The sequence below is a fragment of the Schistocerca gregaria genome, chromosome 2 (assembly GCF_023897955.1).
Source record: "Schistocerca gregaria isolate iqSchGreg1 chromosome 2, iqSchGreg1.2, whole genome shotgun sequence".
Classification (NCBI taxonomy): Eukaryota; Metazoa; Arthropoda; class Insecta; order Orthoptera; family Acrididae; genus Schistocerca; species Schistocerca gregaria.
In genome coordinates this window covers 324829834-324843572 of record NC_064921.1, presented here as the reverse complement: position 1 = coordinate 324843572, position 13739 = coordinate 324829834, and the positions used below count along the sequence as shown (strand labels likewise).

The window sequence follows — 13739 nt, the reverse complement described above, 5'->3', positions numbered from 1 at the left end:
GCTATTCAGCATCATAACACTATAATCCAATAGCTTCCTTTTAAGTAATGCGATGTTGCCATAGTAAGTGGACAGATAAAACAGTTACAGGCATAAATCATAGCGCAAATTCTTCAAGTTCTCACGCACTGTCACTTGCCGAAAACTTTATCATAATACACTGAACTTGTAAAAACTTGTAGCCTATAAAATGAGGGGAACAAAACTAAAGACATTCAGAATGCAAAAACTGTCAAAGAGATGCAATATAATTCGCGGTTCACGGACGAAGATGGGCTCATAAGCAATGTTGTAATTTAACACGAACTTTTATAAGGTCAATTGCAGCACCAGTTAAAATTCGTGTGTGGTAAGCTGGAAACTTCAGCTACGACACTTATTAGCCAATGAGCAGATTTATCTTCGAAATTCGGACATTCATTGTGACGTAAGTGCGATGAAAAAGTGAGACGTTATTGTGAACTTCGAATGAAGAAAGTCCAAAATGACGTTCTCTATCTAAAATTGTCCCCCACAAATAGACACTGACATAGCAGTTAATATCTTTCTTTAGTCAGCTGAAGCATTGCTTCGAAATGTAGTCTCCACTGATTATTAAAATCAGGTGTTGTAAGACGGGAGACAACTTTTATCATGTAAATTGTCTTTCGTTTCACTGTCTCCGGAACCCTACTAAAGGGACTACCGCTACCAAAAGCAAAAGAATGGTACCAAATTTGTTACTCATTAGGTATCGATATCTAAAGGTGTTTTCTTCATTCTTTGTCCTTTTTTTAAAAAAAAATTATACATATATGCAACAGAGATTCGTTGTTTTTGCTGCCAGGACATCTTTTGCTTGGTGATGCCGGATTATACACGAAATCGACTCTTAGTTAATTAGAAAAAATAGCTGACCAAGCCTGAAAGAAACATGCTCGGGTTACGAACACTACCATTTTGGTTGTAAAAGATGATTAATTATTTTTATGCCATTCCGGATAATGGATAGATAATCACACGTTGCAGCTGAGGGAATTATGACTGGAGGAACTGATCTCGGAATTCCGTGTTATGCAGAAATTAATCATAATTTCGCTCCTAACCATAATTTTTTCAGCAAGTTATATGCTATCTTCAGTGGTTCGTGGACGTCTGCATGTTCCTGAAAATTTGCTCGATGGAAATCAGATTAGCTGCAATATATAAAAGACGAATAAGGGAAGAAAGCTGAGAGATTGTGAAAACCTTTGTGCATAAAAGTAATGAGACCGTTAGGTACATATAATCTCACTGTTCTGCGTACAAGTAGCTTTACGAAAATATCTATAAAATATATTCTTAAAAACACTGGACCTAGGGAAACGTTAACACGCTGCTCCGTTTCCGTATACTATTAAACATCTAGCATCACCCAACAATTTCGAAACCTACAACCACTGTTCTTAAAAAGCTATAATCTTCGCTTTTACGCTACCCAAGAATATATATGTATTCATTATTGTTTTAGTTAAACATGTTTAATTCATCTAGTAAGAGACCTCTGGATTTTGGTACTTCTAAAATTATTATCAAAAATTATGGGTTACGTGTAGGGACACCTAGTTGCATGTAGGTTATGAAACCCTTTTTGGGCTACCTACAACGGTTTGCTTCTGCTTGGTGTTAATTTGTTCTGCATAGGCTACATATAGCAAATTCAACGGAGAGTGCAAGTTAACGATCCCACAACCCCCAATTATACAGGCAGAACGATTCTTAATTGAGGTATCGAAACTGAAAATGCAGCAGTTAGGATAATAGGCCTCTGACATGGATACTCAGATATATGAATCTAATGTTAATACCACGGCGATTCGGGATGGTCGTGCACAAAATGCTAAACGTTCTTATGTATCTAGGTTCAAAAAGATGTATTGCATTGCTTTTTGTGCATACCCGTTCTGTATGTTATTATAAAAAATTAAAGTCATTTGGGCTTGTTATTTGTATATGTGTGGACTAATTCAGAAAAAAATTAGTTAACTATATTTTACTACGAGTGTACTCTGATACGAGAGTCTAATGTTATTTCACGGTAGTATTTTAATAGTACTTCATAATGCAAAAAACTGTCCTTCGTATAACTTGGCCAGATTATGCTTTGTGTTAAAACGTATTTGAAAGAAAAATAGAAGGAAACCGATATACAAATATTGCGTGAAATCTATCTACAAAATTAATTCCCTTTCGTCTTGATGTTTACAAATTTGTAGAGTTCTCCAGATAAATTATTTTACTATATTTAGTTACGACGAGCGTGCTCTGATGCAAGTGTTTAATACTCTTTCGCAGCAATAATTTAATAGCCTTTCATAATGCAAAACAGTCTTATTAGTAACTTGGCCAGATTCTGCTTTGTATTAAAACACATCTGAAAAGAAAAAAAAACGATAAAGAAAGAAACCGCTATACAAATATTGCGTGAAACATGGCGTCGTGCATTTACTGTCATAGTTGTCTACACAAGATGATAATATTAATCGAATTACTTGAAAAATTAAAACTCACTAGCTCAAGTCGAAAAAAAAGTCAAAGTTTTGTAAAGAATAGTAAAGAGTAATTATTGATTTTTGTAGTATGAAATTAGTTTTCATGCATCTCAGATCTTTCATTCAACGCCCAGTTTGCGTTTCGGTGTATAGGATGCAGAAACGCCAGTGACGCTTTGTTGGAGATATTTGGCGCACGAATACAGTTTTCGACGACGATGCGTGACATCCTGTTCGGCCAACCACACGTAGTGCGTACAGTAAACGGCACTTTTGGGCGTTGACAGCGCTACACGACAGCAGTTGATTCGTTTGACAGAACATGGGACGTTGTTTCAAACGTCCCTCCCCTCGTAGCAGTCAGGCCGGACGACGTCACGCCCGCTAGCAACCAATCCCGTCGCGGGACACGCCTCTTACCGACAGAACGTCTCCACGTAAATTAGATCCCCTTCTGGTTGCGGAGCTCGCTCTCCCCCCACCCCGGAAGCAGGCGCTCTCCCCCACCACGTCGCGCCGAGCTGTCGACGGCGCCGGCGCGCGCCCGCAGGCCACGCCCCTCCACCGGCGCGCCGGTGCTGCCACCTGGCGGCCGAGGCCCGCAGCTGCGCCCGCCCAGCGGCCCGTCAGTCGGTCAGCGCAGCGGACGGCGCCGGACGTTCTGGAGTCGGCGGACCGCTGGACGATGGTGTCGACGGGCGCGGCAGGCAGCTGGCCCATCTGCTAGTGATCCACCGACTGTTTACGAGCGCGCGATGTTACTGGGCACGGTGCACGAGGACGGCCCGGTGCTAGCCAAGACGCGAGCCACGGACTTCAGCATCGCAGCCATCATGGCGCCCCGGCGCCTGCCGCCGCCGCCGCCCGCGGCCGCAACGACGCTGTCCGACGTCGGAGCGTCGTCGCCGCCGCGTCTCCCGGCCGTGGCTGCAGCGGCGTCGCTGGCCGCTCCGACGCGCCACGCCGCGTCGCCGGCGCCCACACCCGCCGCTATGGGTGAGTCACGCCACGGTTCCGTCGCTACGCAGGAAACCATTGGCCCCCCCAAACGAGAGCCAGAGACCATCGCTACCATCGTCAGCGGAGGATATGGTGGTTCACGAAAACAACCCTGTTATTTTCTATCTACACGATACCAGCTATATTCTTGGCCATTCAAGGTCTAACAACGTGGTTAGGAATATTTTCACTGACGATACTTCGCCTCCAGTCTCAGCATATTCGTTTTTCTATTTTTGTCCACTGTGTTTCGGAGCTGCTTTCTCAAGGACCACTCTGGTACTTGCTTCACTTTACCATCTTCATTTAGCCGCGATTTGATCGTCTTCTGGTCTACAGAGGGGAAAAACCTCCACATTGTCACTTACACTTCAAGTTGTTGATTTACTTATCATATGGTTTTTAAGCACAGAATTAAGTATAATACAACAGTAACACATGTAATTTACAAACCGACATCTAAATTTTTAATATAATCAGTTGCGACGTTCGTTGCCTCAGGAACTTGTCGAATATTCCACGACCGGTCCTGTTGGGACATTCTGTAACAATGTGAAGAACGGTTTCCTTGGCTGCTCCACAATAACAGTTAAGTGTTGGAGCCTTATCCCACCTATGATGACAGTCCATGCTTCTGTCATGATTGCTGTGTATGTTGTTAAAAGTTGCCAATATTCTGCGAGACTGGTCAAAGGCATCCGGTTTCTTTCTTATGCAGGGCAATCTCTGAGGATGAGGAGGGCAAATATCTGTCCAATCTAGTCCCATGAGTCTTTGAACTTGAACTGAGACATGCGCAGTTCCATGGCCGTTGTCATGGACGGTTTCCTTAATCGAGTCCGATTTTTTCTAGGATAACTGCGTCTTGATGCGTAAGAAGTTGCGGGTTGCCTCGTATCCGTTAAAAGTCAGGGAGGAGAGCTGCTTTTCGTCGAAGTTCAAGGATGAAAATGTGGCCCAATATAGACAGCCACTCGACGGTACTTGATCTTAAGTGTATCACTAATAATTCTCATTGTGCTGTTGAGCTGTGCATAGAGAGTTTATGAGCGTGAACTATTGAGCCACAGATAATGCTGTTTGCCTGTATTGTTTGAAGTCAGAATGCAAATATGAACGTTTTTCATCGATGTAAAAGACAACCTCACCGTAGTTGAATGGTAATAAATGGAAGCAAATTTAATACCCAAATAATATGTAAGTGCGAAAGTCGTTTGTCTAAAATAAGACAATAAAATATTGTGTCTGAATACGATATATTATAAACGAAAATATTGCTAACCTTTAAGTAACAGCCTCTAACGAAATTAAAAATTCAGTGACATGATTGGCGGCCAGATAGTAGCAACGCGCTGAGTTGGCAGTCGCACGGAATTCAACGCACCGTTTAATTAAACTCTGGAAATAACATTTCTGCACAGTACTTCACGTCGTTTTATATTGTGTTACTCAGAAACAGGCTATTACTAGGGGAGAGTGCTTTGGAATTCATCTGAATCCATCAGCGATTGCTGCCGTTCTGTACTGTCAGGGTAGTACTATTAACGTGTAAAGCCCTTTACCGAATTGCTGATGAGGATATACAAATTAACCCAGGAAGCCGTATAATAAAATTTTTAAATACGTTGCCGTAAACAGTAAATTTTCCAAGCTTCATAGGCGTGGGCTACAACCTATAGCCTACCCAGAGGAAAATGAATATCAAACTCCGCTAAATTCATGGCACCGACGTTTGTACTTGTTTATCATGACTTGTTCGAGAGGCATCCCTCCGTCTCTTGATGACTTTTGGCTCTTTAGCGTAACTCAAACGACCCAATGCTGCCAGTAAACCTTTATCTGCCCTGTATCGACTCTGTCGTGCTCTTTACCTGAACTATTCGCTGTTTCAAAGTTATTTCTCTTTTACTTTAAAATCCTATTTACAGAACCTAGGATAGAGTGTTCGTTAATACAGTTTGTGCAATATGAAAAGCTAGGTAATGAGAAGATAATTGCGTACATGGTGAGACTTTTACGGAAGAAACCTGGAGAATGTGTTAGCCAGTCCAGATGCTTGTGTACTGAACCGTAAAGGAGGCCTACATTTTAATCATCTGGCGGCACCTGGCTGTCACCAATTTCCATCAGTGCTGCTCTGTGTTTCGATTGTTCTGAAGAGAGCACTGTAGACCTGTTCGATTGCCCTGTCGTCCCACCCACCCACTTGCTCGACACCCAAACAGCACTTTTTCCTGCGCCCCCCTGTTTGTATTCTTTAGAATGTTTTACATGGCGCCAGTTGTAGGGAGAGTGGTTAGGGGTGAACAAGGGTGCCGAAAGAAAGTGGTAACGGTAAAACTTCACATTACAAGCAAAGTTTTGAGACCCTTCTCCACCAATCCACACATTCTTTTCTGAATGTGATTTCTCATTATTTCGTTTTTGACAATGGTAGTATACACATTCTTGACAACTGAGAAAATGTAAGGTAATGAGACAGTGTCCGAACGCGAAAAAATCTTTATTGAACAAAATTTCCAAAGTTATTAAATACCTCAAATATATTGACGTCACTAGTACAGATTACATTGGTACTCCGTATACAGAATTTTCTTCGACCGTGTATGTTGGTAGATGCGCGAAAGGGACTCTTTTACTCGTACTCTGTGTTGGATTAATCACATGCATAATTCAACCAAATACCCTGCAACGTAAGCTAATGCCTGAGGGAGAGAGATGAAACTCTTACTAATTCGAATATAATACTATTCCGACCGGAAAATACCTAGATTGCTTCGCTTTCCATTAAAATGAGGTGACTCATGATGCAGTGCCCCCTCAATCATAATTAATAACTATATTGACACCTCATTTGCGCGATTATCTGTTTCCTTAACTCTCGTTCGTATACGCACCTTTCTTACCATTTAAATGGCTTTGCGATATCTCCCGTGACGTCTGTTTTAGGCCTACTCGGTGTTAATCGTTGCGTTGCCAGCCCAATTATGCGAATACTAAGGTACTGAGAATTTACCTCTACAGAATGACAAATAATAATTATTTTTAAACTTGAATCACTTCCACACTGTAACGGGTAATTTATTGTGACACTTAGGGCCTATCCTGTTTTCTAGTAAGGTGCTTGGTAATGACACATCGAGTTTTGCTAAATAACACGGTGAGCGCTGTTATGTTCATTTCTCTCGCTTTCGATGACAGCTGTTAACATCTAGACGATGGAGCACTAATATTCCGCTTAATTACACGATGTATCGTTTTAAAATAATACACTGCAAGGAATCGCCAGATATCTCCGGCTTCTTTTCCGCCAACTGTTCATGTTAGACAAAATGTTGCTGTGTGCCATTACCTGCCATGTCGTTGAAACTAGTGAATTGTTTAGTTCGAAATTCAAATTTATTGTCTTCTTGTTTCCACTTCGCTATAATCAGTTCATCACCGACGTAAATGTAACTTCTACGCACAAATTTAGAAGCGCTTCGCTAGGATATACATGCTTTTCACGAATTGTGATCCTTCTTTTGTCGATAGTTCGAGGCTTTTAAGAGTGATAGTCATCTAAATATCCGAAAAGGAAGGAGCTGATCTGTGGATCAGATGTCACCAATGTAAACCTAATGAAACTTGTCTGTGTTTTCCTCCGTTATATCTGAGTGTTCTTCTGGAAAGAATTCTGTTTGAAAAACTCCTATTATTGTTTTCTTTACTATTATATTTCACGTGTACGGGAAGCTTCAACTCTGGTTGAATGATAATAAGCTTGTGTGGAATGTTACAATGTTGAGGATATCAGTGTTAGGAAAAATTTTCTACAACATTGTATAGGAACTAGACGTGTTTGTTCAAAATAGCACTACGAGAACGTCTAGTGCTGGCGATACGTAATTGTAGTTTGTTATGCTAAACATTACATAAATGTTTGTCTGTTGTAATGAATTATGTAAACGATTTTTACACCCGAGAAACACTGTAAATAGTCAGCTGTTGATGTTTCAGCCTCTTAACAACAACTTTATGTTCATAACCGCCATGCTCAGAATATATAAAGTACTCACCTAAAATTCCCGTATTTTTAATTTTTTTGTGTGTAAGTTTGGGGCGTGGGAGGAAGGGGGGCGGGGGAGGGGGAGAAATCGTAAGTACAACTGCCACAGTGAAGAAGTGAAGCAAATAACTTTTTACTGCTGGATTTGTACCAGACTGTTTCGAAATCGAACAGTACATACGAAATCGTTCCACGTGTCACGAAAATGACGATCAATCTTCGAAACGTACCGAGTTAGAATATTGATTTGGTGAATATACTTTTCGCCTATAAAGCACAATTACAACCGTTGATCTGTTGGAAATAGACGAGGTATTTGTGAGAGCTCTTAGCGGATAAGCTGCTCTCAGGGTTAGCTGAATGAAGTGCCAGAAAAACATTTCTGACGACGTAATTACAGGACGGCGCCGAGTTCACGAAAGCAGTATGCGGGCGGGTGGTAAGCAACCAGCAGAGCAAGTTCGTTTGCACTTGCGGCTTCGGTCATTCACTCATACGTCGTGGAAGGTTAATCTGCGCCTGTGTCTTTAACAGTAATAATAATAGTGTAACAGTGTATAGACAGTGCGCAGCTGACGATTCTTACAAATAACGATTTCTGCGACCGCATAAATGTGTAACTTCACATACAGTGACAGAATTTTCATTTAATAATTTTAATTTAATTATTTCACAATGACATGCTGCACTAACTAAAGATATGCCTATGGGACAGAAGGGTCCAATCGCTCTTGCAATAAAACTGTTTAGAGTATACCTTCCACCGCGCTACTTTCTCATTACATCGCGATTTTTGTCACATTTTTAAGATCATTTCTGGACAATCTCATTATATGACTGAAGCCACAGACAGCATGGTGTCAAATAAAATCTCTATTCACACTTGTGACTAGCTGTTGCAACTGTAAAGAAAGGTTACGGACTGTTAACTGATGTTTGCACTGTTTAAATTGTACTCAGTTTTCGCAATTACACGATAACTTCTGTTAATGCTGTAAAATAATTCATTCCTGCAACACTGAAATATAATGAAAAAACTATTTAAATTCGTGATAAATTTTTTGCTCGTTTCAGTGCACATTCTCGACAAAGATTTTCCTTGATTACATGTAACAGAGATAATGTTTGGTGAAAAATAAAGTAGAAGCGGTATTCCAGACCAGATTACTTTATCCCTCTTCATACCATCAGTCTGAACACTAGTTCCATGCTGTTTTCCACTTAGTCCATCCCGTCCAAGTCTCTCTATCTCTGGATTAACAACTGCAACACACTCATTTGAACCTATTTACTGACAGAGGTCCAATGTGAACCGCAATTATCGTATGGCAATGAAACTTAGTACATATGCTGATGCGTTAATGCAGAACCGATTTACGCTAGAAAACATTAGTTCCATTTTTGGCCACCAGGTGCAAATCTGGCGCTGTACAGCATCTCGCCGACGTCTCCGGTGCTCATATTGAATAAACTTATATAAGTGGCGGTTAATAATAACATCGATATTATACTTTCTCACTGCTTTTACCTTTCCTGCAGTCAACGCGTTAATATTCTATCACATGTGGAAACATTTCTATACGTATTTCTTACACTCACCGCGCCAGATTTGCCCCTAGTGGTCAAAATTGGAGGTAATTTTTTTTACAGCGTAAATCAGTTCCGCATTAACGCTTTAGAATATCTACCAAGTTTCGCTGTCATCCGATAATTACAACCCACACTGGAACTAATTTAAATACATTTCACTGTGTCACTTTTATTAATGTTCATCTTATGATTTATTTTCAAGACACTACCCATTCCGTTCAAAAGACCTCCCAAGTACATCGCTGCCTCTGCCAGCGTTACAAAATCATCAGCAAAGCTCAAAGGTTTTATTTCTTCTCGACTAATTTCAAATCCATTTCGAAATTTCTGGTTAGTTTGTTTTACCGCTGGTTCGATACACAGATTGAAAAACATCGAGGATAGGCTACAACTCTCCAGGATTCCGTTTTCAACTAAAGCTTCCCTGCTGCCTGGTTTCTGTACACTTTGAAGATAACCCTTCACTTTAGCACTATATATATATATATATATATATATATATATATATATATATATATATATATATATATTTTGTGCTAAGATGTACTGTAGACTAATCGGTCAGAGACTGCATGTAACTCTGTTGTCGTACGACACACAATCTCCCGAATGTTTTCTTTAAGTGTCCACTGCAGTTTCTTGTGAAAATCTAATTTTGTAACATTTTAACCTGCATGTGTACGGTTTCACTGTAGTGTCTCGTCAGCACTATCCTGTCTTCTGCTATCCATGCGGCTGCTGCAATTTCTCTACTCACCTTCTTTCACATAATCTTCCCGGCGTTTTCTTATCTCTTGAAATCCAAGAAAGAGTGTCATCAGTCCATCCTCCATCTGCCCTACATGCTCTTACCATTCCTTTACATCTTCATTACAGTCATAATTATAATAATTACGTCTTCTACTCCAGTCCCAGAATTCGTCTCCATTTACCACTAAGTTGCTGTCGGCTTCTTTTATTTTATGATATTTCTTATTGTTCTATTTATGCTCCGTATCAAGCTTCCGAATTAGTTAATTGTACGTCTTAATTAGAATTAAACAACATAGAATAACAAAGAAGTGGGAACGGAGCAATACCATAAAGATATGCCACACCGGAAGTATCAGCCGAATAACTGACATAGAAAAAAAAGCACAACTGACGATTTACGGAATATATTCTTACGTTCTTCAAGTAAGTTTTATATTGTATGTTAGAAGCTGTGATAAAAAAGTAAAAAAAAAAAAAAGAAACAGTTCCCATTCGCGTGATAGGACCAATGCACGGACGTCGTTCCCAATAAACGTTCGTGCTTCTTGGTGAGCTTTATGGCGCAATTATTTACTTTAACAGTTGCTGCCTGGAATACCTCTAATTGACCACGTGTAGGCAAACGATGTGAAGTTCTTTGAAAAGGGAACTGTAACTTACTACTTTTAAGAGAGCAACTTTCTATGGATATATTCTGGTGCTACGTTATAAGCTTTAGATGCAAAGGATAAGCACAACACAATTAGCACTCTTTGCTCAATATTATTCGCAGAAGACTTCACAGTCAAAACTACTCTTAGCGTTTTCGCACGCGAGAATGTGATCTGCAGAGTACCAAAGAAATTCATGAGAAAATAAAAGAAATAGTGTTTTATTAGGAGAATTTCTTTTGCTACCCCATGTAACTAAGGACAGCTGTAAAGTAGCGAATGGTTCGCGGAGTGGTTTTGAACGTTGTTCTCGTTTTGCACTGAGCCCCGAAAACGTAGGCAGCAGACAAAATGCAAGTCAGGCATCTGTAGCTGCCTTCAGAACTAGCATGAGACATTCTGCCAATGGCCAATAGTGCGTGTTCTGCTCCACCTAGACCGGCTGTCGCTCTAAGCTGCACACAGCGCACATGGGCTGTACGATGGGACAATTTCTTTTCGTAAATCTTTAGTGATGCTGCTAGATTTTAACGCCTTTTAATCTGTCGGAAAATTTACAAGAGCTAAGTTGTACCAAGTCCGCTATAACTTCCGGAAGGAAAACAGTGAAACAAGCTCTGCAAATACGTTTAGTGAGGCAAGCGAAAACCCGATGTTTAAGAACACTTTCTTAACACATTTCATATAGAAGACAAGACGCTTCCATGTCTTATTTCTATACCATTTAAAGTTGGCTTAATCCTCTTAAGAAGCTGGAATACGAGAGATTGAAGTGCAGAGATAGCAAAGCTACTTAGGCTAAAATATCGGTAATTTTTATTGAATATTGGTCCGTCCACCACCAGCAGCTGCCATCATGGTGCTTACGGCCTGAAGACGATGTAAATTACTGACCGAAACCGGTTGACAACTAAAATAAATATCTGCTGCGATCGAGATTCTTCTACTGAATCTTAACATTTTATACCGATCGTTGTTTATGCTACATTGATGGAATGCTTTCATTAATTTTAAGTAAAAATGTTAGACGGGGATACTCAACAGTAACTGAACAGAGTACATACAGTAAGTCTAACACTACTTTTCCTCTGTGGTAAAGCAAAAGGTTATCTACAATTTGTACAGAAACTAGACAGCATTTACTACAGTTGAATGACATGAAAGGGAAGCAGTAGTTGAAAACGGAATGCTACAGAGTTGTAGCCTATCTTCGATGCGATTTTAATCAATCTGTGTATTGAGCCAGCAGTATAACAAATAACGAGAAATTTAGAAAGGGATTTGAAGTTCATCGAGAAGAAATAAAACCTTTGAGTTTTTCTGATGATCTTTTAACTGTGCCCTGTAACAGGCCCTGTAAAGCTCTCGGGTTACCAGATATGTGAGTACTTTAAAAAGTACGATTTGTCACTGACACTAATGCTCATCATCTATTGCTAAAGTTTATGGGTAGGATGTGCCTCGTTCTGCAGTAGGTCGACACTTCATCGAAATACTATAGTGGTGAATTTGACATCTTAATTGCAAACCCGAGTGCTTTCTATTAACATAATTCGCTGGGAAAAATCATGAGGTCATAAAATTATGCAGAAAATAGATAAACAGCAGACTATTTCTTTAGTAATGCCTATATAGATCTGAGGCTAAAGAGGAACATTACACTGATATATGCTCCGCGGATACTCTGCTATAAGTAAGGAAAACCTGGAAAGATCTCAAAACGGGGATTGTATAAGGCGCAATGTTGTGGAAGGTTGTTAAAAATCCAGCGGGCAAATCTTCTGGCAGGCAGGAATAAGCAATTACGTAACAGCAGAAACAATGCACTACGTTAATGAAGAAGAATACTATTACGTACTGTGTAGGTTGCAACGAATATTGGGCTACAGTGTGTTCAGACAAGAAAGGCTTAGAGTCGAAGCGAAAGAAGTAACCAATCACACAAAGCACTTATGGCTTGGCAAAAAATGCTGTTGAGTTTTATATTCGTTCTCGCGCTCTTGTCCGTTTCGTGTATAATAAAGGAGCAGAACTAGTTCTCCTTTTTTGTGAGCCTTTCATGCTGGTACCATTTAATTCGACATGAAACAGAAGAACAGCAATTATTCATTAATGGACAATCGGTGTCGTGTTGCTTCTTTTAGATTCGGAATGCGTTCCGCAGTTAGTGGGCATTTTTTTATGGAATGTAAGTCATTTTAGTATTGTCTGCTTCAATTTTTGTCTTAATATTTAGTGGGTGCAGGTAAAAAAATGTCTGCTCATCAAGAAAATAAGTTATGACAAAAAAATTCCGATCGTTAAGAACAGCTGTCGAATACCCATTATTTAATTAAATAAGCTTATATTCATTATGTGAAAACGTCTGCAGCATTAACTGCATAGCTAATACGTTTGGACGACATGAACTCACTGCAAACGTTCGCTACAAGGAAACTGAAACTTACGTAACTCTTATTAATAGCATCATGTACTTTTTTCTTTATTCGTAACAAAATAACATTTTTACTGTCCTTAGAAGCTGACAGAATGTAGTTGCCAAAACTGATACAAACAAACAAGACTGCGCTGCTAATTTCTGTAAATAGAGAAGACTCCAGTACGCGTTATTCATAAAACGGCAATCCATCGGTAAGTGGTCGCATTGCAGTTGTCTGCCAGTAACTACAGGTTATGTGTATGCAGGTCAACAATTTAAAGAAAAAGGTTTCTACAGAATAACTGCCTCAGACGAGAAACCTCAGCTGAATCATTTCTGAATGTACATTTAGATGAATTATCTGTGGGGGAGTTACATCAGAGCTGAATAGCCGCGTGTTAAAGCGTCAAAAGAATTGTTCTCGGAGCAGTGGTCGACAAGGGTCTATAATGCATGAACCGGCTCGTAATAAGGCGCAACCCGTCCCTCAGTCACGCTAAACTTGCTGGTGGACGTTACATCCATACATTTCTAATGACGCACTTCCGTCTCCCTTTCCGTGATGTCTGCAAAGTAATATTTTTCCTCTGAAGCCGCATGTCTCTGTTCCTGTCAGTCTGCAGCTGTTACCTCTTTTCTGTATCTATTAAAAATAGGCTAATCTCGCAACAATGATAAGCCACCGTTAATGGAACAAAGCATCAGAAAGGGAGAACGTTTTATCAAAACATCGGGAGAAATATACAAAGCGTATAGAGTTGCAAATGTAT

At 40.1% G+C, this 13739-nt stretch overlaps 1 protein-coding gene across 1 annotated transcript in view; it reads left to right on the top strand.

The window, feature by feature from the left end:
• Positions 1-3153: 3153 nt before the first annotated feature.
• Positions 3154-13739, top strand: part of LOC126336967 (T-box transcription factor TBX20-like) — a 437621-nt gene continuing 427035 nt past the window's right edge. Inside the window, exon 1 of the mRNA XM_050001176.1 lies at positions 3154-3506. Within this exon, the coding sequence (XP_049857133.1) occupies positions 3266-3506 (241 nt within the window). The 5' untranslated portion in view covers positions 3154-3265. The remainder of the gene's footprint in view (positions 3507-13739) is intronic.